The sequence below is a fragment of the Podarcis melisellensis genome (genome assembly GCF_964234715.1).
Source record: "Podarcis melisellensis genome assembly, chromosome: 5".
NCBI lineage: Eukaryota > Metazoa > Chordata > Lepidosauria > Squamata > Lacertidae > Podarcis > Podarcis melisellensis.
The window spans coordinates 84,853,345-84,876,832 of record NC_138537.1 but is presented as its reverse complement, the minus strand read 5'-3'; the positions used below and the strand labels follow the sequence as shown (position 1 = coordinate 84,876,832).

The 23,488-nt window shown below is 44.5% G+C and overlaps 1 protein-coding gene across 4 annotated transcripts in view; it reads left to right on the top strand.

The window, feature by feature from the left end:
* Positions 1-23,488, top strand: part of VCL (vinculin) — an 84,147-nt gene that overhangs the window by 51,277 nt on the left and 9,382 nt on the right. For 2 of the 4 annotated variants that reach the window (XM_081913495.1, XM_081913497.1), the window contains exons 7-18: positions 299-392; positions 2,521-2,668; positions 5,308-5,461; positions 6,692-6,867; positions 8,188-8,378; positions 9,619-9,818; positions 11,437-11,565; positions 12,861-13,010; positions 15,524-15,632; positions 16,499-16,801; positions 16,893-17,017; positions 18,515-18,700. In XM_081913495.1, coding sequence (XP_081769621.1) covers positions 299-392; positions 2,521-2,668; positions 5,308-5,461; positions 6,692-6,867; positions 8,188-8,378; positions 9,619-9,818; positions 11,437-11,565; positions 12,861-13,010; positions 15,524-15,632; positions 16,499-16,801; positions 16,893-17,017; positions 18,515-18,700 — 1,965 coding nt within the window. The remainder of the gene's footprint in view (positions 1-298; positions 393-2,520; positions 2,669-5,307; positions 5,462-6,691; positions 6,868-8,187; positions 8,379-9,618; positions 9,819-11,436; positions 11,566-12,860; positions 13,011-15,523; positions 15,633-16,498; positions 16,802-16,892; positions 17,018-18,514; positions 18,701-23,488) is intronic. The other 2 variants (XM_081913496.1, XM_081913498.1) reach the window with 1 other exon arrangement.

Below are 23,488 nucleotides of genomic sequence, written 5' to 3'. Positions count from 1 at the left end.
AGAGAATTGTGTGGTGGTTTCATTATTCTTTTTTTAAGATTAAATATTTAACATTTAGGGTAGTTCTGAAAAGCCCATGCCTCATTCTGGAGTTGCTGTTCTCTTGGGAAATAAAACCTTAAAACAATGCATGCTGAGACTTTCTGCATTTTGAGTGATAGGAATGTGTCTGATACTTAACATTAAGCCGTTGGTTCTTCCGCGAGTTGTGCTTCACTTTGTGTTTCTGCCGTTGCACCCATACCTGCATTTTGTGGGACATGATTAAGATAATCTGCCTTTCCTCCCCTCTTTCTAAAAGGATACAGAAGCTATGAAGAGAGCATTGGCCTTAATAGATTCCAAGATGAACCAAGCCAAGGGCTGGCTTAGAGACCCCAACGCTCCAGCAGGTAACATTAAGTCCTCGCTGCTTTTGATCAAAATTGGACTCACGCTTAGAATGGGAAGGCCAAAAATCCTGTACTAAGGACAATTCTGTACCCAGAATATGTAACCTGTATAAATCAAGCCCTTCCCCCCCCATCCAGTATACACCAAGCTTATTTTTATTTTTCCATAACATATTTTGCTCTTGTAAATAGTTGGAAAGGGCAAAGAGCTATCCAGGACGCGGACGAGCCATCCCATCCTTAGCTCTGTCCTCTCCCCAGCCTTTGAGTAACTAGCATGACCTACACACTCTCAAGCCTGAATTTGAAGTCCTGTGTGTCACCCTTTAAAACATCTAGCACTCTTAGCACTGTTATCGTTATGTACTGAAGTTCTCACCCTGGGCCAGCAGGGGGTATACTGTAGATAGTTTTCACTCAGGTCCACATATGCAAATAAGGGATTGACAGTGACGTTCAGTGATTGGATAGTTACAGAAAGTGTTACAGTTGCGTTGTAGTGGAGCTCTATATAAGCAGGCTGGCTGAACCCTTCAGTTCAGTTCTGTTCTAGCCTGTGAATAAACAAGAGCTGTTTGAAGAATCGCCGTGTTGTCTGATATGTTCACCCACAACTTAACAGTTATTATCATTAAAATGAAAGCTGAGATTCTTGGGATTCTGAACAACAAGCTGTAAGCTAGTCTGTGATGTGATAACTCAGTTACAGCATTACTGTGGTACTCCAAATGGAAGCTCTTAAGACACTGTTCTTTCAAATATTAATGCAAAACAAATTGATTCTCTGCTAAGTGGTTTGGAAAGCTTTGCTTATCTTACCATCCAAATTATTTAGTTCGGAACCCTTCCCAAATTAGTATTCTGGTACAGCTGCTCTTCTTGGAAAGATGTCGCATATTTATTACCGTACTAGCAGAGCTCTGCTGTTCCGAAATGTGTCCTACATTAAAATAAGCATACAAGAATGGAACACTGTAACTGATAAAATTTAATGCTGCCTCTGCATCTTGACTTGGTTATGTTGGCTCTCGAGAGCATTGATCAGATTTTGCATCTGTATTTTATTCACTGGAACCCGTAAGAAAAGCCTATAAAAGTGCAATGTATATGTCATGCCGTCATGAGTTAACTTCATGAAACGTTGCTGGATTTGGATTGTGAAGAATCTTGTTTATTTTCCTTTCCACATATAAAGTAAAGAAGTTGCTTTGGACAGGAGATCAAACTAAACTGGAAGTTTGCTTATACCATGTATACTTTATGGCCCGGGTACATTTCACATGCTCTGAACCAGTGTTTCCCCAGCTTGGGCCTCCAGCTGTTTTTGGACTACAACTCCCATCATCCCTAGATAGCCAAGTCAGGGATGATGGGAGTTGTAGTCCAAAAACAGCTGGAGACCCTGCTTTAAAGCAAAGGTAGCTTACCTGTGGCCTTCAGGATGCTGTTGGACTTCAGCTCCCATCAGCTCTAGCTAGCAGGACCAATCAAGGTTGGCCCAAGACATTTTGCTACCCAAAGCAAAGGATGGCATGGTGCCCCAGTCCCGTGGCATGTACCAAAGCTCATCAGACTGGTAGACTTGTACGTCCAAGACAGGCAATGGAACAGCATATTTCACAAAACTGGGAGGCAGCAGGAAAACCTAAGGCAGGGTACGTGGCATACACAGCTGTGTTCTCCAATGCCACACCACTGCTATCTCCCCAATGGTAGCACCACACCTGTGGCTGACAGTCAGGGATGCTGGGAGCTGTAGTCCAACAACATCTGGAGGACCTCCAGGAGATGGCGCTATCACAGTTGTAAAGATTGCTGTACATGCCGAAGAACAGAAATATATGGAAATTTTTGAAAAGTGTATGTGTCATTCTTTCTCTAAAATTATGCAGGAGAAAAACAACTCCCACTTTAGTCTTAGCATCGAAATTAATTGGGTTCTAGTGGCGTGCATTATACCTAATCTGATGAAATGATATGCCTGTTTCTAGAACAACGTTACCCTGCTGCAAGTACGCTGTTATGTTACGATGGATTATATTTCTTGTACAACACATTCAGTAATTTTCTCTGGTGTAAATAATGCATGAGTCTTCATTGTCTGTATTCCCACATTCTTGCTTCCTAGGAGACTCTGGCGAGCAAGCCATAAGGCAGATCCTGGATGAAGCAGGGAAAGTTGGAGAGCTCTGTGCAGGCAAAGAACGCAGAGAGATTCTAGGAACCTGTAAAATGCTTGGCCAGTTGACTGACCAAGTGGCTGATCTTCGAGCTAGGTAAACATCTTCTCGCTAACTAAATACGTTTAACCCTGGGACTATGAAATAGCAATCCTGCCGTTCTAAGAAAGCAACACAAATGATAAATTAAATGTCTTTATTTTGTCAATGTACTAATAGTGGTGGACATCATGTTTCTGTGCGTTGTCTCTGCCCTGCATTCTACCCCACCTGCCTCCATAATTTTCATGGAGGATTCCTGTAATTCAGTTCATGCACAGTTTTGTCTTGCCAAAGCTTTTTTATATTACTTTTTTTATTCAAAATTATAACAAGACATATTATCCAAAAACATATCATCCTTATTCCCCTCCATTTTTCCTCCCTCCCCCCTCCCACACAGAACCCACCCCCACCCCACCCCCAACTTCCCTCAGTTCCAGTCTTTGGTTTCTCTAATAGTGCTGTTTTCTGCCTGTTACAAAGTTGTATAGATCCTATTATCAGTAAAAAAAAAAATGTGAATGTTTATTCAAAACCTGCCAGGGAGTCCAGTTCACTTTGTTGCATCTTCAGATACTTTGTAAAAGGTTCCCATTCATTCTTAAAGTCACAGTTATCGTTGTCCTGTAGCTTATATGTCAATTTTGCCAGTTCTGCATAGTCCATCAATTTTTCTTGCCATGATTCTTTAGTTGGGGTTTCTTCAGTCTTCCATCCTTGTGCTACCAGAACTCTCATGGCTGTTGTTGCATACATGAAGATGTTTTTCAACTTTTTTGGCAGTTCTTTCCCTACAATCGGGTTTTTTAACAAATGTTAAATGGAACATTTTCTTCAATTCGTTGTATATCATTTCCCAAATTTTTTTAAATTACCTTACAATCCCACCACATATGGTAAAATGTTCCCTCCTTTTCCTTACACTTCCAACATATATTTGAACTAGTTTTGTACATTTTCCCTAATTGCACTGGTGTTGTGTACCATCTGTACATCATCTTCATGTCTTGCCAAAGCTTTCTGTTCCTTTTGTGCTATTTCTTCCTCCACTCGTTCAGGAAACCCAAATGCCCAAGTGATTGTGGGTTGAATCCACCTAAGGCATATTCAGTTGTAGAAATCATTGGATGTAACAAATTGAAACCTATTTGACTTCAGTGGGGCTACATTGCTCTGTTGATTACAACCTTCTGTGTATTAAAATACTGAGCAGTTGTTGTTTTGTTCTTCTTTTAAATAATGTGATAAGATGCATTATCACGTCAACATCCCTTTTGGTTATTTGGAAGATCTCATGTTTGCTAGTGTTGACTAGGGTGTGCATTGTCTCCCGTTTATTTAAAGGAGCGTAGACCTTTCCCAATTTTAAAGGGAAGTGTTTATGTGCACATTCTTCCATTTAAAAATAAAGACTGCTTTGTGTTGGGGAGAAGTGGCTGAATTGTGCAGGTACCCCCTTTTAAATTCTGGCCCTTAATGCTTATTTAGTTCCTCATTTAAGGGCCTTTCTGTTTTGATTTCACATTTGCATTATAGTTCTGATCTTAACTACACTCTGGGATACATGAATTTTCACATGACTTGCTAGCCTTCTGTCGTTTCTGGTTGCCACTGAACCCTCTCCTCCACCTGGTGTACTGTGTCTGCCAGAGAACTCAGGAAAGAGCAGGGGGATTTCAATTATTATGCGACTTGAAGCTGGCAGAAGCGGCATGAGCACTATGCTCATTTAATGTCACGCTGAGAACCTTTCAGGGGGACTTGTCGTTGATGAACTGATGAGTGGATTTGTGGAGGCCTGATTGTACTGTCTAGAAAAAAATACGCTTATGCTTTCACATCTGGATTGGAGAATGGATCCCGGTGTCTTCAAAACTTGCTTTCCAATTAAGCCAAAGTAATTTTAACAGTTCAACATGCATGAACTGCTTCCTTTGAATTTTAGCTTTATTGGCAGCAAATGGACAGCTTTCACTGAGTGGTTTATTAATCAGCATTGTGACAGCACACCAAGTATGTTTCATTGCAGCAAGGAAAAGAGAACAAAGTGCAGTCTGAAATGAATGGATTGTAGTCAGAAAGGTGGTTCAGGCAGGAGTAACACCAATTCCCTGCCCCGGGCATTGAGTCCCAGCTTTCGGGGGTAGAGACAACTTCCCCCCATCTTTGCAGTTGTTGCTTGCATCCTACAATATTATATATAAATACTTCTATAAATTAGCAGCAGCTACTGAGCTATTTGGATGCGGGTGGCGCTGTGGTCTAAACCACTGAGCCTCTTGGGCTTGCCAATCAGAAGGTCAGTGGTTCGAATCCTTGTGACAAGGTGAGCTCCCGTTGCTCTCTCCCAGCTCCTGCCAACCTAGCAGTTCGAAAGCATGCAAAAAATGCAAGTAGATAAATAGGTACTGCTCTGGCAGGAAGGTAAACAGTGTTTCCATGCGCTGCTCTGGTTTTGCCAGAAGCGGCTTAGTCATGCTGGCCACATGACCCGGAAAAACTGTCTGCGGACAAACACTGGCTCCCTTGGCCTGTAAAGTGAGATGAGTGCTGCAACCCCAGTGTCTGCGACTGGACTTAACTGTCAGGGGTCCTTTAACTTTACTGAGCTATTATATGGGATTAGTTAAGTCAGTAGTCTATAACTGCAAGAGTGTGTTGGGTTTTACATGCCTTTCTTTCCCCTTGAATAGAGGACAAGGTGCTACACCGCTCGCCTTGCAGAAGGCTCAGCAAGTGTCCCAGGGCTTGGATTTACTCACAGCAAAAGTGGAAAATGCAGCTCGCAAGCTGGAGGCTATGACCAACTCTAAGCAGGCAATTGCAAAGAAAATTGATGCCGCTCAGGTAATTGCAGTGCAAATGATCCCTCTCAGTTCCGCTGAACCGCAATGGGTCCTGGTAAACTAGCACACAAGTTAGTTCTTACATCGGGTCCTCCTTCATTTGTTTCACGCCAGTCAGTCTCTGGAATTGGTTTCAAATTGCTTTGCCTTAATCATTTTTAAATACGCAGTTGTTTTCTATGCATTCTGCACTGGTAGCAGATTTATATGCATCTTGTACTGTTTTGTGATGCTTCATAGGAAGCGAATCAATATTAATAATATAATTTGGATTTCTTCTAGCCAGGGCATCCTATTTTGTTTCAGCCATTGCAGTTATTTGACTTTAAAAGGAGGACAGGAAATCAGCTCCCATCAGACCCAGCTAGCCCCATGGCCAGTGGTGAGGAGCCGATGGGGCTTTGTAGTCCAACATCTTCAGCAGTGCAATGTGTTCCTCATACCTGCTTTAAAGACTGTCCACCAATGGCTCTCAGATAAGGGCTTCCTCTTGCAGTACTTTGAAAGGCTTGGGCACATTCTTGCAAGTCATACCTTTCATCTTCCTTGAAGAGTAGCTGTTTGCGGAGCGAGACTCCTGTTCTGACGTTCACATGTCAAGGTGGAAGAGAGAAAAGGGGAGTGTTCTAGCATGACATTTTTAAGGTCTCTTCCTGCAAAGGTGTGACTTTCAAGGATGCACTTCTGTTTTAGAAATAATAATAATAATAATTTCATTATTTATGCCTTGCCCATCTGGCTGGGTTTCCTCAGCCACTCTGGGCTGCTCCCAACAGAATAGTAAAAACATGATCAAACATTAAAAACTTCCCTCAGATATCTTCTAAAAATAAGATAGTTGCTTATTTCCTTGACATCTGATGGGAGGGTGCCACTACCAAGAAGGCCCTCTGCCTGTTTCCCTGTAACCTCACTTCTCGCAGTGAGGGAACTGCCAGAAGGCCCTCGGAGCTGGACCTCAGTGTCTGGGCTGAATGATGGGGGTGGAGACACTCCTTCAGGTATACTGGACTGAGGCCATCTTTCAGCTTTGTTAATCTTGTCCTCCCATATTTTTTAAAAACGCAAACAAAATCTTACTTACTTTTTTAAAAAGAAAAAGAACATCAATATCTTTATTTCAACCTAGCTAAATTTGAGGTGTAGGATAGCATTTCAGACTATTGCACCACAGAAGGTTCAGATACTGTAAGCGGATCTTTGTGCATCAACATGTTCTTTTTACATCAAGAGCTGGCTGGCAGATCCTCATGGGGGAAGCGAAGGAGAGGAACACATTCGAGGCATTATGGCTGAAGCCAGGAAAATTGCAGAGCTCTGCGAGGACCCCAAAGAGCGAGACGACATTTTGCGGTCCCTCGGAGAAATCTCGGCGCTTACTGCTAAGTTGTCGGACCTCCGGAAACAGTAAGTATTGACATGGGCATGGCTGCTTCCATGTAAGTTCCATTGGTATTAAGTCTTATGTACTCTGTAGTTTGCCTTGTGCATTTATGACTGGCTAGCCGTATGGCTGTATGGCTATCCCATTAGCTTCTGTTGGCGGAGGAAAGCGTTCTCTTGGCATGTCCACACCAGAGACTGGAACTAGTTCAGTGGCCATTTCCTCTTCCCACACAACTATGGGAATCATTGTTTTTGTAGCTATGATTTATTACATTTCTATACCGCCCTTCATTCGAAGATCACAGGGCAATTTGCAATAAAACAGATAGAATACATACCATAACAAAAACAACACCTGCCAGAGATTGTTCAATTAGTCAAAGGCCTGGGGGAAGAGGAATGTTTTTGCCTAAAGAGATGTAGCAAAGGTGCCAGGCAAGTCTCCCTGGGGAGAGCATTCCACAAGTGGGGGCCACCACAGAAAAGGCTTGTTCCTGTGTTGCTGCCCTCCAGACTTCTAGCATAGGAGGTGCATGAAAAGCGCCCTCAAATGATGATCGTAGTGTCCAGCTCGGTTTAGGATGTGTGTGCAATGGATCTCTCAACAGAATTCTCTGCACTTTGCCCAGCTACCATGTCCCAGGAATATTTGGAAGAAGCCTTGGCGGGTGGCGCTGTGGGTTAAACCACAGAGCCTAGGACTTACTGATCAGAAGGTTGGCGGTTTGAATCCGCGCAACGGGGTGAGCTCCCGTTTTTCGGTTCCTGCTCCTGTCAACCCAGCAGTTCGAAAGCACGTCAAAGTGCTAGTAGATAAATAGGTACCGCTCTGGTGGGAAGGTAAATGGTGTTTCCGTGTGCTGCTCTGGTTCACCAGAAGCGGCTTAGTCATGCTGGCCACATGACCCGGAAGCAGTACACCGGCTCCCTCGGCCAATAAAGCGAGATGAGCACCGCAACCCCAGAGTTGGCCACGACTGGGCCTAATGGTCAGGGGTCCCTTTACCTTTAAGTGACATGCATTTGTAGTGTTGCTAGGGCCCCAGTATTTTTAAATGTGTCGGAAAGGGTCTTCAATGAAGAATTTCACTTGGTGTTGTTAGATGAACTTTCCTTGCTGGAATTGCTTTCATTCATTAAGCTACTTGCTTTCCTTTTTTAAAGATTGCCTCATCCTTTGTGAAAATGCAGACCACAGTGCTTTGTTGAATGCAGTTAAGCGTAGTAAATAGCATATTCACAGCTACGATACATAAACGTCTTATTAACAGAAACCAACCTTATTTTTTTTGAACTGATTTTAATGAAGTTTCCTTAACAGATTTTTCTTCTTCTCTGCAGTGGAAAGGGGGATTCTCCCGAAGCCCGTGCATTAGCAAAGCAGATAGCGACATCGCTGCAGAATTTGCAATCTAAAACCAACAGGGCTGTTGCAAACAGCAGACCTGCCAAGGCTGCTGTCCACCTAGAAGGGAAGATTGAGCAAGCTCAGAGATGGATAGACAACCCTACAGTTGATGACCGTGGAGTAGGTGAGTGTTTTAATTTTTCTGTGTGTGTGAACATGAACTCAGGTGGGAATTGAGGTCCACCTAGTGGCCCAATGCAAAATCGCTGCTCCAACAATCATTTCCAACAATCCCTCCCTCTCCTTTGGAACCGGCAGCTCTCTATTATGGGAAGCCAAAGAACCAGAGAATTATCAAGTTGGAAGAGGGACCACAAGGGAAGCTTTAATGTTTGATGTTTTATCTCTTTATTATTAATAATCTGTTGGGAGCCGCCCACAGTGGCTGGGGAAATATTATATTTCTACAATGCAGGAATCTCAAAGAAGGAAAATCCAGGAGAGAGGAGAGCAGAAGCCAACAAAATAACAAAGAACAGCCTCTGCTAAACATAAGATAACAAATAAATGATGGGGAATCTCAGGCAAACTGGAGAATGAGTAGCACCATGAGGCCATCTTTTTTTTAACCTGCACAGAAATACCCTTCACAAGTGGTCTTTTCTCTGTGATGACTTCAGGTGGGACATCCCAAAGCTGACTCATATAAGCCCGGAAAACTACAGAGAAAATAGGGCTGCCTAGTTATTAGGGAGGACGTGTTGCAGCATGGTAGCGTTTCAGAGTACCTAGGGGAAGGTAGTGATTATGCTGGCACTAAAGCTTAACAATGGCAACTCTGCTTTACTTTCGAGAGTGGTTGTCAGGCTTCGGGGACTCGGTTCCCGCCCCCCCTTTGGCCATAGATAAGCAGGACAAAGCGAAAAGAGTCGCTTACCATTTAAAGAGATTTTAATGATCACAGCAAAAGAACAAAGCAGCCATTCTCGGAATGATGGTGTTCCCAGTTAAGGTTTCCACCCACTTCCCTCCTAGTCACTTCTGTGCCTTGCAACCTTGATCTCACAACCACTGTGCTTTTTGTGTAGCCACCTTATCTGCTCTACATGACCTTAGACTGATAGGCTGGACACTCTCCAGCGAGAGAGAGTCTGTTAGCGCTCTCTTTCTTTCAGTTCTTCTTCACTTTGCTGTTCAACCCAACTTTTGTCTTTAGAACTGTGCCCCTCTGCAAACCACTGTTCCAAATCTATACTGCTTCACTGCTCCTGGGCAGCTTCAGGAGCCTGGTCAGGAGCAGGGGGAGGCTCCCACCATTTCTCATCAAAGCAGTACTCCTCAGCCTAGTCTCTGACAGTGGTGGAACTACTGTTCTAATTTCTCTTGCTCCATAAATTAAGCAAGATGACTCACTTTCAATGCAGGTCAGGCTGCCATCCGGGGTCTTGTGGCCGAAGGTCGCCGTCTTGCCAATGTCATGCTGGGACCTTATCGCCAGGACCTGCTCGCCAAATGTGACCGTGTGGAACAGCTGGCTGCCCAGTTAGCTGACCTGGCAGCACGAGGCGAAGGGGAATCTCCTCAAGCCAAGGCAATTGCTGCCCAGCTGCAGGACTCATTGAAGGTAAATAAAAACAGTATTTGAAAAGAGAAGGAAGAGCTCATGTCGGACAGTGTGTTGCCAGTCTATATGCATTAACAAAGCCAGAGAATCTTCCTGTTCAAGCTACTGGTCTTTGCAACATAAATTATAGACATAAACGCTTTGGACACAATCTACATTCTTTTGCTGCTGTGCATCCTTCATTAATTTAACTTAATTCCAATTAATTCCACTTCCAATTACCCCTGCCACCCACTGCTGGCCATTTCCTGAAGGAAGTGACGTTTGGCAGTTTGGGGCATAGAGCTCCTCACAGAACTCTTGTGGATTGGGCCCAGTTCTTGCTCAATAAAAGCTAAAGGATCCCTGGACAGTTAAGTTCATTCAAAGGCGACTATGGGGTTATGGCACACATCTCGATTTAAGGCCAAGGGAGCCGGCATTTGCCCACAGACAGCTTTTCAGGTAATGTGGCCAGCATGACTAAACCGCTTCTGGTGCAACAGGACACCGTGATGGAAACCAGAGTGCACAGAAATGCTGTTTACCTTCCCGCCACAGCTTTGCCTATTCACTTGCACTGGCGTGCTTTCGAACTGCTAGGTTGGCAGGAGCTGGAACAGAGCAATGGGAGCTCACTCCATCGTGGGATTCGAACTACCGACTTTCTGATCAGCAAGCCCAAGAGCAGGCTTCCTCAAACTTGGCCCTCCAGATGTTTTGAGACTGCAGTTCCCATCATCCCTGACCACTGGTCCTGTTAGCTAGGGATCTTGGGAGTTGTAGGCCAAAAACATCTGGAGGGCCAAGTTCGAGGAAACCTGGCCATGAGGCTCAGTGGTTTAGACCACAGCACTAGTGTGGAGCCATGTTGGTCTTGCTCCATGTCAGCCACTTCACATTCTTAATAGCAACCTCCCTTCTTTCCTAGCTTTGCTTTTTTAGTGTTCTGGGTTAGGGGTATAGACTAAAAATCTAGCTAGATGGTGAATTGGGAGTGGGGCGTCAGGGGCCCTACTGTCACGGTCCTTCTCACAGTCCATCTTTGAAAGTCTCCTATTGTAATGGTTCTAGGGGTTTCTCGTGCGTAAGTTGTCGCCACTCCTGGCTAGGTTACCTGGTTGAACCCTTTCTGTCTGGACAGCCTCTCACCCGTGGCTGTCTCAATTGCTGGCAGAATCCGTCAGTGGGCGTTTCTTGAACTTCTTCCAGCAAAGAAGTTATTTGACGCCAAGTCTCCTCCTACTCTCCCTGCGCGGAAGTCTTCTGCGCAGGGAGGGTGTGGGCAGCGGAGTACCCGTGCTCTCCCCGCTGGTCTCCGGCGAGGAGTCCTGGAGCCCTCTCTCCGATTCCCCCATCTGCCCCCTTTCTCCAATGGTGTTACTCTGATTTCCTTCCCCAGCAGATGGGCTGCCTCTCTCCCTACTGGGACCCTCTCTGGCATCCCTCTGGAGCCTTCCCTCCGCCTCTGGCTCCGATGGCAGTTCCCTGACACCTATCTGTTTGTAACTTCAGCTTTATGGCCTTGTTTGAACCTAGGCTGTCCATATTCAGATCCAGTGTTTTACTTTTGCACCACACTTCATCATGGCAAACCCATTTCTGTGTTTTGACGCGGAGCCTTTGCATTCCTCTTAAGGATCTGAAATCAAGGATGCAAGAAGCCATGACCCAGGAAGTATCTGATGTGTTCAGCGACACGACAACACCAATTAAACTGTTGGCAGTAGCGGCCACTGCTCCTCCAGACGCCCCCAACAGGGACGAGGTGAGTCTGTTCCCAGCATGCACCAGTCTTTAAGTTACAGTGAGCAATATAATTCTGCATAGGCCAAAGTAACAGTCAGATGTTAGACTTTTTATACTTGAATGGTTTCGCCCCACCACCCTTGAGGAAAAGGAATGCAATTGGTGTCCACAGTTTGAAACATTACTATAACTTAATCCAGGTGTAGCCAAATGTTTTGGAGTAGGGGTACATTCTGAGTCTTGAGTGTTCTGCGGGTGCCAGTCACAAAATGGCAGCCTTGGGTTGTGTGACTTAACACAAAATGAGAGAGACAGCCACCCCAACAACCTTATGCTTATCACAGGAAGTCATTCGTGTCCTTCTGGTCCTTACAGTGGAGATCACACACAGATGTTATTGCTATCTAATGACAACAGGGAGTATTCCTCAGTACCAGAAAAAATATACAAGGCAGACATGCCGCTCACATTCCACAGAAATCACTTGGAAGGGTACCTTTACATTTTGTCACGTCTTTCTTTCTAGAAGAGCTTACTTTTATTTTTTTAATGGAAGCTCAGAGTCTGGGGGCACCAAGTTGGTGACAGCTGACTGTTTGAACCATCTTCCTTGAAAAGAATTGCGCTTTTAAGGTGATCTGAGGAAAGCTCTGTCTTTGGTACTCATATCTATCATGGCGCATTCACGCCCATTATCATTGTAGCCTTGTGTGTGTAAACCAGGGCCTAAAGGTAAAGGTAAAGAGACCCCTGACCATTAGGTCCAGTCATGACCGACTCTGGGGTTGCAGTGCTCATCTCGCTTTACTGGCCGAGGCAGCTGGCGTATAGCTTCCGGGTCATGTGGTCAGCATGACTAAGCTGCTTCTGGTGGACCAGAACAGTGCATGGAAACACCGTTTACCTTCCCGCCGGAGTGGTACCTATTTATCTACTTGCACTTAGACGTGCTTTTTAACTGCTAGGTGGGCAGGAGAAACCCCAGGGCTTAGAATTGCCAAAAAGAGTTCTGTCCATAAGAAATGTGTGTGTTACTCTGTTCATCTTTCAGAGGGGTAGCTAGTTGGTTGCAGCAAAAAAAAGAAAAAGAGCCCTGAAAGATTAGCAGCTCGGTATCTCTGCTGAACAGTTTTAGTTTTCTAATAAATCACCAAAGAATTGTAAATTCATCATTGATTAAACCAACTTTAATTGAAGCACCTAGTCTGTAATTGAATGGGTTACTGTGAGTTGCTATGGGCCCCTGGCTTGGTATAAAACTCTGAACTGGCTGCATGTTTTAATCTGTGGTTGTTGATGTATTTCAACTTTCAGGTGTTTGATGACAGGGCAGCCAATTTTGAAAACCATGCTGCCAGGCTTGGAGCTACTGCAGAAAAGGCAGCTGCAGTTGGAACAGCCAACAAAAGTACTGTTGAAGGCATACAAGCAACTGTGAAGTCCGCAAGGGAGCTCACCCCTCAGGTATCTCTGCCTCTCACTGTCAGAAGCTCCGGTTTTGATTGGAGCTCACATTCGTTTGACAATGACAACAACCCACCTCAGTTACCCCAGTCTTTCTTCATTTTCTTGGTATAATTTATGCCACGGAATGGGGGTCATTTTGCTGCTGTTATTGTTAAAACAATTGGAAGTCAAAAATCCTCACCGATCTACTGCAGAACGCCCAAAGATCTGCACACTTCTGTTTGAACGTTCCCCAGTTTGCTCAGTTTGCAGCCACCCAAAACTTCACCTGGATGGAAAATTCAGTTGTTCAGTTTCTATCCAGAGAGTTCATCTCCAATAATCATGTAGTGGGGTTGGAGATGCCAGTATCTGAAACTGAAGTGAAATAAATTGAATGAGAGAAGGAGTCGAAGAATAAAACATGAGCATTTTAAAAAATAATAATATTTTTAATTAAGTTTCTTACAATTATAACACATACTACAACAAAGAAAAAAGAAACAAAACCACAAATATAAGCAAAAAATAAAATAAAAAGCATAACAACAAACACCTAAACAACACAAATTAATTGGTTATTTAAACTTCTAACCTCATAAACATGTTTTTGACTTTCTCTGGGCCCTCCCATCTGAATTTCCTTGTATTTGAGTTTAGCAGTTTTCTAATATCATTATTAAAACACAATATTCCAATTAAAATCAAATTTCTTAACTTTTCCTAAAGTTCTAGATCTCATTTATTTAACTAACTCCTAATTTAATCCTAGGCCTATTTGGTACTTTCAAGTAATTTCTAATTTTCAATATTACAATATTTATTCAAATAGTCTTTAAATTTCTTCCACTCTTCTTGGTATTCCTGTTCTTTCTGGTCACGGATTCTTCCAGTAAGGTCAGCCAACTCCATATAGTCCCATCATTTTCATCTGCCATTCTTCCACAGTTGGTAATTCTTGTGTTTTCCATTTCTTGCCTATAAACATGAGCATTTAAATATTAGGATGAGATGATTCTTTGTGTGAGAGACAGCACACAAATCAAGGGGTTGAGAGAGGGTAACTTCCTTAAATTGTGGGCTATTTTTAGGAGACTGTAAAAAAAATCAAAACCTATAAAATCTCATAACAATGTATGCATAGGTTGGCTTAACCTACAGAAGCAGAGGCTCGCTTTGACTACAGTCTTAAGGACTTACTTTCTAAGTCCCATTGAAATTCATGAACACTTTCAGGCAGTGGCGTAGCGTGGGTTGTCAGCACCCGGGGCAAGGCAAGTAATTTGTGCCCCCTAACCCATGGATTTGCGCCCCCTAACCCGTGGATTTGCGCCCCCTAACCCTAACCCCCAGATGTTGCGCCCGGTGCGGCCGGCCCCCTCTGCACCCCCCACGCTACGCCACTGCTTTCAGGTGAACATTGCATTTATTTTATAGCTTCATCCCAGCCAAAAAGACCTTTTAGAAGTTAAGCTACAATCTAAAAAGCTGCAAGAGGAGGGAATTTCAGTGGGAGCTGGATCCGGGCATAACAGAGGGATGTCTGGCATTAACTTCCTTCCCTCTGACGGCCTCCATGAGACTGGCTCATAGCATCATTGGGATCATGCCTGCCCCTTTTGCGTTTTTCAGTAGCAGCTTAAAATTCCTCTGAGGCTCAGTTGAAAACTAGAGAGCACCATAATCTTCCACTGTATTCTCCTAAGGAAAGAAGGACCTGACAGCTTTTTATGGTGTATGGCGAATCTTTCACTGACCAGTGGAATATGTTCTCTCTCTGGTCAGTCTTCACACTTGGGTCTCTGGATAAGCAGATCCTTTGTGCATCTGTTTCCTACTTTGGGAGCATGTACCTCGAGTAGGAATAAATCTGAAGGATTTCCTGTATAGAAAAAGTAATTTTTACAAGCTATTGTGTAATAGTCTACTTACGTTCATGTGATGAAAGTATTTTAACAATTACTATTTGCACTAGAGACTTCATAATTTCTTGGCTTTATTTTGTTGTTGTTGTTTTCTTCTAAATAAAGGCCGTAATTAAAAAATAATAAATCTGTGCAGTTCCCATGTCATGATTGGGAATTCTGCTCTTTGGAAATTCTCAGTACAGTCATACCTCAGAAGTCGAACGGAAACCGTTCTGGAAGTCCGTTCGACTTCCATAACGTTCAGATGGCTTCGGTTGGCTGCAGGAAGCTCCTGTAGCCAATCAGAAGCCGCATCAGATGTTCGGGTTCCAAAGAACGTTCGCAAACACTCACTTTTGGGTTTGGGGCATTCGGGGACCAAAACGTTTGACTCACAAGGCGTTCATCAACCAAGGCATGACTGCACCTCAGCGTGTTCTTGAGTGGTATAAATCCATCTTTCAGTTGGAGACTTCTTGTGAAACTCCCCAAACTGGGACCCATTTCAGATGAGAGATGCTTAACTTTCAGATTACCTACACTGCAAAATAAATCCCAGTGCACTTACTTTCTGTTCCTGTGCATCATTACTGCCATCATATTTGGCTGTTTTTGCATTGGCAGGTAGTATCTGCTGCTCGCATCCTTCTAAGGAATCCTGGAAATCAAGCTGCTTATGAGCACTTTGAGACCATGAAGAACCAGTGGATTGATAATGTGGAAAAAATGACAGGTAAAATGGAGGAGCTTGTGGCCTCAAATCACTGATGATGAGCCTGAGATATAATTGGAAGGAAACTAGAAAGGGAAGAGCAATTCCTTGATGCAGTTGACTTAAGCATGTGACAGAAAGGGACAAGTCATCCCCCCCACCCAAAAAAAGTCACAGTGGACTCAAGGAAAACATTGCGCCATACTTTTGTTTGGAATATGTCTTGCCTGATCACTGGCAGCCTACAAACACAACTTTTGGATAAATTATTGTCATGCAACTCTATTTCAATCCCTTGTTCATTACGGCAAAATTGCATATAGATTTGGATGTGTTTTGCGTTCACACACAGATGCTGTTAAAGAAGAAATCTGACATCCATTTTTACATATTGAAGTTCCATCCAAGTTCCCTTGTCCCACTGAGTTCCCTTTCTGTAAATTTAGCACAGGGTTTCGCAAACTTGGGTCTGCAGCTGTTTTTGGACTACTCCCATAATCCATAGCTAGCAGGACCCAGTGGACAGGGATGATGGGAATTGTAGTCCAAAAACAGCAGGAGACCCAAGTTTGCGAAACATTGATCTAGCTTGTTTTCCACTATCCGCAGTACAAAAATGTACTCATCCCCAGTTATGCAAATGAAACCCATTCATGTTTGAGGATTTGATAGAATTTGGAGGCCCTTTGGTGGCAAGAGCCAAGTGAGAAGGGTGATAAGAATTTAAATGCTCATAATCAGGATTGTGCCAAATCAGCACCCTGACAAATTCACCTGGCCAAGGTAGCAGAACTCCATCCTGTATTTAAGGATGATCTTCCCCTCCAGCGTCATTTCCCCTTGCCGTGTACATGAAGGGAGGTAAATCTGTAAACCTCTTACCCTAGGGATGGTGGATGAAGCAATCGATACCAAGTCTCTGTTGGATGCTTCCGAGGAGGCCATTAAGAAAGACCTGGACAAGTGCAAAGTCGCGATGGCCAACATTCAGCCGCAGATGCTTGTCGCTGGGGCCACCAGCATTGCCCGGCGAGCAAACCGGATTTTGTTAGTGGCAAAGAAGGAGGTGGAAAACTCAGAGGATCCCAAGTTTCGGGAAGCTGTGAAAGCTGCCTCGGATGACCTGAGCAAAACCATTTCGCCAATGGTGATCGATGCGAAAGCTGTGGCAGGAAACATTTCAGATCCCGGTAAGCGTTAGACAAAGGTGTGTTTTCTCCAACTCTTCAAAGTGCCTTGTCACTGAATTTTCAAAACTAAATATTAAGCTCTCTCTCCTAGGTTTGCAGAAGAATTTCCTTGATTCCGGCTACAGGATCCTGGGAGCTGTGGCCAAAGTCCGAGAGGCTTTCCAGCCCCAGGAACCCGACTTCCCCCCTCCGCCTCCTGATCTCGAGCAACTTCACGTAAGTGCCGTGTTACGGAGAATTGCTCTGGAAGGACAGAGGTAATCTGCAACCATTTGGTTGAGCCACTTTCAATTATTTAAATGGCTGCGGTTTCCTTGTGTGGGTGGACTCGCTTAATGCTGAAATCTGATTCCAGTCACACAGTGTTCTTATATAACACACGCTGGCATACACACAAGATTGCGTCCCCAAGTTTTGTTTCTTTAGCATCTTGCCATTCCAGATTTGGACTTGGGGCCCTTGAGAGTGGAGTACAATGCCCTCTGTATGAAGGTAATCCAACCAAAAAACACAGAAGTGGCAAGAAAAGAAGAGAGTCCTGGGTCTGTGTATTTTGCTGAGAAAAGCAGCAGTTTAAAGCCAAGTGTGTGCCTTTCAGGCCATCTGTGATTATGTATAAACTTTGAACTTGGGGAAGTGTTGTTGTGAACACATCCATTAATAGGAAGAACTTAAAGGTGGGTAGGTGCACGTTTTTGAGATTTCAGAAAACACTGTCCGTGCCTTTGAAAGCTCTTTTGGAAACATGGGCATTTGAATCCAGGAGTTGAATATATAATATGATAGCATATTAGTAAAGGTAAAGGGACCCCTGACCATTAGGTCCAGTCGCGGACGACTCTGGGGTTTCGGCGCTCATCTCGCTTTACTGGCCGAGGGAGCCGGCGTACAGCTTCCGGGTCATGCGGCCAGCATGACTAAGCCGCTTCTGGCGAACCAGAGCAGTGCACAGAAACGCCTTTTACCTTCCCGTCGGAGTGATACCTATTTATCTACTTGCACTTGACATGCTTTTGAACTGCTAGGTTGGCAGGAGCAGGGACCGAGCAACGGGAGCTCACCCCGTCACGGGGATTTGAACTGCCGACCTTCTGATCGGCAAGCCCTAGGCTGTGTGGTTTAACCCACAGCGCCAGACAACTTCAGTTGCCTTTTCTATAGAAGGACATCTGAAGTGAGTTATTGTCCCTCACCCTTTCTACATTTTCCTGCTGGTTAGCATATCAGGAAACCAAGTGAGAGGGATGAAGGACGCTTTTGCTAACAGTTGCTAACTTAAGAGATCATTTTGTAAAGTCTACCATAATGGATTTTAAGATGATGTAAATCAGGGCTGAGAGCCACATTCATGCTTGGGCCAACCCTCCAGGAAGTATGTAAATCATATTCTTGGGTAGGTGTCTTAATTTTCATTATTCTCAGCTTGGCAAAAGAGGTGAATTTGAGTTTGGAAAGTTTGACCAAATTTTTATTAAGGACTAGAATAATTTTATAACATACCTTAGAGACCACTGTAAACAGTTGAAAACACCAGCGGGAATACAATAACACTTGTAAAATAACACAGTCTTTGGATACTATGGATTTATAATAGATAGCAAAAGCTGAAAAAATAAAAGAAGATTCCCCATTCTGTGGATTGCTATAGATTTGGCCATTTAGCATTTGGATCTCTGCATTGGGTTACTGCAACCCATTTCCTTTCTTCATTAGCTTACAGATGAACTTGCTCCTCCCAAGCCGCCGCTGCCAGAGGGCGAGGTTCCTCCCCCCAGGCCCCCTCCTCCTGAAGAGAAGGATGAAGAGTTCCCAGAGGTGAAGGCTGGGGAGGTGCTCAACCAGCCCATGATGATGGCTGCCAGGCAGCTCCACGATGAAGCCAGAAAGTGGTCCAGCAAGGTAAGAACGGCCAGTGCATCCCTGTGTTCTTGCTTAACTGCTGCTTCTCCGTTTAACCCAAAGAAATTGCAGACCGGTGTGTTTCGTGGGTATTGCATTGATGTCACTCGGGTATACCCCAGTGTTGTAGGCAGATCTGTTTGTATAGATCAGGGGTCGGTAATGTGTGGCACATGGGCTGGATGCGGCCCACAAAGACTGTTTTACCGACCCACGAGCCGCCCGCTCAGTGAGTCCCCTGCGTGCTGCCCTAAAGTAGCACAGTCTGGTGTGGGTACTCACCGAGCGGTGCCGGAAATTGCGTCTGTGCATGCGCAGATACCGGAAATCACTTCTGCGCATGTCCAGATGCCGAAAATCGCTTCTGTGCAGGCGTGATTTTCAGTGTCTGGGCATGCACAGAAGCGATTTCCGGCGCCACGGACATGCGCAGACACGATTTTTGGTGTCACGCTGCGCCAGTCCGGCCCACAGACAATCTCCGTGGGAGTGATCCGGCCCATGGCCGGTAAACCTTACCGACCCCTGGTATTGATCTTCAGAGGTTGGGCCCTTTGTAGAGAATGAATTGCTGATTACGAATCCTCACCCTTACGTTGACTGCTCTTATCACTGCTGTGCAAAGACCTCGCTTTAAAACCTTCCTCAGGTTGCCCGGAAATTTTATGCCCTGGGTGAGTTGGAATTGGGGGTCAAATCCAACAGATGAGGGAGAAAACCAATCCGTCTCACCCAAATGAAGTGAGAAACTCCACAAAGGTTTCCAGTGTGCTCTGTAGGACACTGATAGTGCTGTAGGAGTTAGGAAAGAGGCAATCTAAAATTGACTTTCTCCTGTTGCATCCAGAGTTGCTTCTCCCCATGAAGCCATGAAAACCTTTATCTTGTGCTGACTCTGTAGTGCAGGAATGGGGAAACCTGTGGTCCTTTAGAAGATGCTGGACTCCAACTCCCATCATCCCTGTCCATTGGCCATGCTGCCTGGGACCGATGGGAGTCGGGAGTCCATCTGCAGGGCTGCACGTTTCCCCATCTTGCTACAAGACTTTGGAAAGGTGGTGTGTAATCTCCCAACAATATCCACAATATTTTGTGCACTCTCTCTCCTTTTCACATGTCTACCCAGAAGTGGGCTTTTTCAGAAGCAGCTCCAAGGCTATTTTTAAAGCTTTGCAAATTATTGATATAAGCATGGGACTTTTCACATCCCATCATTTCATTAAAACCGTAGAATCGTTCCCAAGACTCTTATTGTGCACAGATTTCATAACCACGCCTTGGCGTATGTAGAACTTTAGCGGTAGCAAGAAGGGGAAGGGAAACCTCACCGGACTTGAGCCTTTAGCTGAAATGAGCCTTAAGAATTTATGCCAGCATTCGGGACCTTTTGCTTGAGTTGGGGAATCAAGCACAAAGCATCTGCCTTTTGCCCTTTCTCTCCTCCGCAATCTTTCTCCCCTGCCCCACCAGACTGCCGCAAGAAGTCCCAGAGGTCAGTGTAGAAGGGCTATGCAGAATAGCCACGCTTACCTCTGAATGGGGGCTGTAACATGGGTGCCAAACGTCTTGCCGTGTTTGGCAGATTCGTTTAAGATTGCTGCAACAACAATGCCAACCCTTGCAAATGAGTTTTTTGGGGGTTGTTTTTTTTATTTGCATCTCATCACAAAACAAGTATCATTTTGACCTTGGCGGTTTTTATTTTTGGAAGGGATAACAGAGAAGCAAACAGTCCAAAATGAATTTTCCAAGCAAAGCAACAATGAATATATATACATACATACACATACACAAACATTTTCTCGCTGATTTTAGTAGCATGCTTGAGAAAAACAATATTATTTAATTTATATTCCACCTTTTTACCAAGGCGATCATGGAGTCATACGTCGTTCTCCTCTTTCGTCATGTAATCCCCAAAACCACCCTGTGAGGTAGGTTAGGCTGAGAAACTCAAATTCACCCAGCGAGCTTCGTGGCTGAGTGTGGATTTTGAACCCTAGATCTAAAGTCTGACACTTTCCACTACACCATACTTGCTTCACTTTAAAATGTAGTTTTAAAATATCATTTAAAACCTGTCCCGGTAGACATTGTAGTTGAGATTTGGTGCCTTCTGAGCTTTTCAATTTAAGGTCACTGGGGTGTGTGTGGGATCAATAAATAAACCCAGCTTTTGAGAGAAGCTGATACCTAACTGCTGTATCTTGGTAATTCCATTCAGGAGAACATTATCTGCAGTGCCCTGTCCCAAGGTGGCTGCAATGTGGGGTTCCCCCCCCCCGCACATTGTGGGTTTATGGGTCTTCAAAAGTAGGTGGAGAATAAATGGCTACAGTCTGAGCCACTCTTCCAGCAGAAGAGATTGTGTGTAGAAGCCACTGGCTCTGAGGGGAGGCGCAAAAACCGAGCAGATTGCTTTGAGCTGGCTGTGAAAAATAGTTTCAGTTGTGCATTACTTGTTTATTCCGACTGCGTAGCAAATTAACTTTCCCCCCTTTTCTCTTCATGCTCTGCCAATTTAATTTTTCCTTCTTTCTGGACAATAAATTTCTTGCCTTGCCCTCTCTCCTCCTTCCCAGCGTTACTTGAACATTTGCTAGGATATACACCCTATTTTTGTTGGCTGTTGTGCTACTCAAACGCGGTGAGACAGAAAGAGGGGGATATTTATTAGTTCCATGTCCTCTATGAAAGCGCACAGAGTCCCACAGAATCTTTCACTCAGCAACATGGAAAAATAAATTTGAAAGAGAGCCCCTAAGATGGGTTGTTAATGCAAATCCCTTTAGTGGCAAGTGTGTGTGGTTTAATTGCCTAATGCTTTGAACCACTTTGGGTTATGGACAGCATGAATGACCCTAGAATTAAGGTGCAGTATCCAACTAAACAGTCCAATTTGCACAAGCAGTGGAACTTCCTCTTCCCTTCCTCTCCCTGCAAGTCCCCCTAATATGTTCTGGGTTTTCCCCTAACCCTCTGGAGCATATTCTGGAGGCGGGAGAGGAGAGGGAGGGAAAGTTCCATTCAACAGCCAGAAGAGTGGATTTATTTGGTTGGATACCACCTAATATTTTTTAAACTGACATGTCCTTCATATTTAGTAAACACACACACCTTAACTTTCAGGCACTCCCCACACAGCTCGCTGTCCCGTCCCCTCATTTTGAGTTGTAGGATCAGGACGGAGAAGGGAGGTGGTCACATTGGGATCAATAATTCCCCAGAAGGCAACAAGTTGCTTTTGTCCATAAGTGCTTGCTATCTCTTAAGCAGATGTTTCAGGTTGCCCAGCAGAAAGACTTCACCACTTGGTCCTCATTAAAAGAAATGGCCCATACTCAACGCACGGCATTTAACCTCTGGGTTTGCCCAGAAAGCAAAAAGAGATGAAATCCCACACTTAAGCTGCATTTAATTTATTTGGGAGCATATAATCGCATAAACTGGGTAATTGGAGGGGGGGGAGAGAAAGTTTAATACTGAAAGCCGCTATTCTTGAAGAAGGAAGTGTGAACATGCAAAAACACGGGGGGGGGGAGGGTTCGTGAAGGATGTGGGGGCTGGAGGGGGGACAAACTGAAATAAAATGTGATAATTGTGTGTGGGTCTGGTTGCACTTGAAAAGGCAGTGTTTGCCCCTTTTGGTCTTCTCTTTCTGTAATGGATTGGTACCCTGAAGATTGGCTGCGATGATACCGAGCTGTTCTGGTTTTTTTTTAAGAGACATCCTTCCCACAGGATGTGATTCAGGATACACTGACAAACGATTTGAAAATCCTCATTTGGATTTTTTGTAGAACAACATTGTGGCAAAACAATCTGGCACCATCTCATTAACCTTCTGCTAACAGAAACATTTCCGACTGGCTTTGTTTGTGTGTGCTGCTAACATCCCTTTCTGTCTGCTAACAATTAACACACTGATCATGTCCTTCTAATGAGCAGTCTCTCCTGTTTCTTCCACAATCCCTTGGCTTTCTGTCCTGACGTCCTTCCTGCATTGTGTTTTGCTTTCACAATAACCTCCTTTTCCATGGCCTGGACCAAGACGTGATGGTGCCTGCAGAATCCATATGGCATCTTTGTCCCAATTCCCCCACCCCCACATTCCTGCCACAAAATAATGGACAGGGAGCACGATTTGCTTGCAAATTCTCCTGTGCAAACCTTGCTGAAATGAATAGGAGCTCTTTTCAACAAGGACACACACCAAAGCCCTAGAGCAACTTCCATTCATATCCGTGAGGCTCCGTAGGGTCAGGTCTGCCACTTCCCCACCCTTAATAGCACCCAAAACTTGCTTGGGGTGCCTGCCTCGATTGTCTTAGGGCAAGGCCTCTCCCATCTCTTTTGGGCACAGAAAGCAGCCCCTGGCGTCTCTGCTCCCTGGCGGTTTTTCCTCAGCACTCAAGCCTCATCGTTGAAACTTTCCTCTTGCACCCCCTTAGTAATCTTTAAGTGTTGCACTTGCTTTTGTTTCTCGTTTCCTTTCCTGTCTCCGTGGCGCCATTGTCTTGCCAGAAAAGAATGTTGTGGTGAAATAGAAGACACTTTAGAGAGGACCTTGAGTGAAAAACGATGATGATTCTTGGTGTGCTTTCTCTAAACTCTTGTTGTTTCTCTCCTTGAAGCCTTTGTAGATTCTCAGGTCAAGTGTTCCCTTGGAATTGCGTCCCATCCTCCCTGCCCCTCCTTCCGTTGCCTTCCAGAATAAAGGGATTTACTAAAACCAGCTCAGTTCTTGCTCTTTGACCAGATCCTGCTTCTTTATACTAACTATCCCTG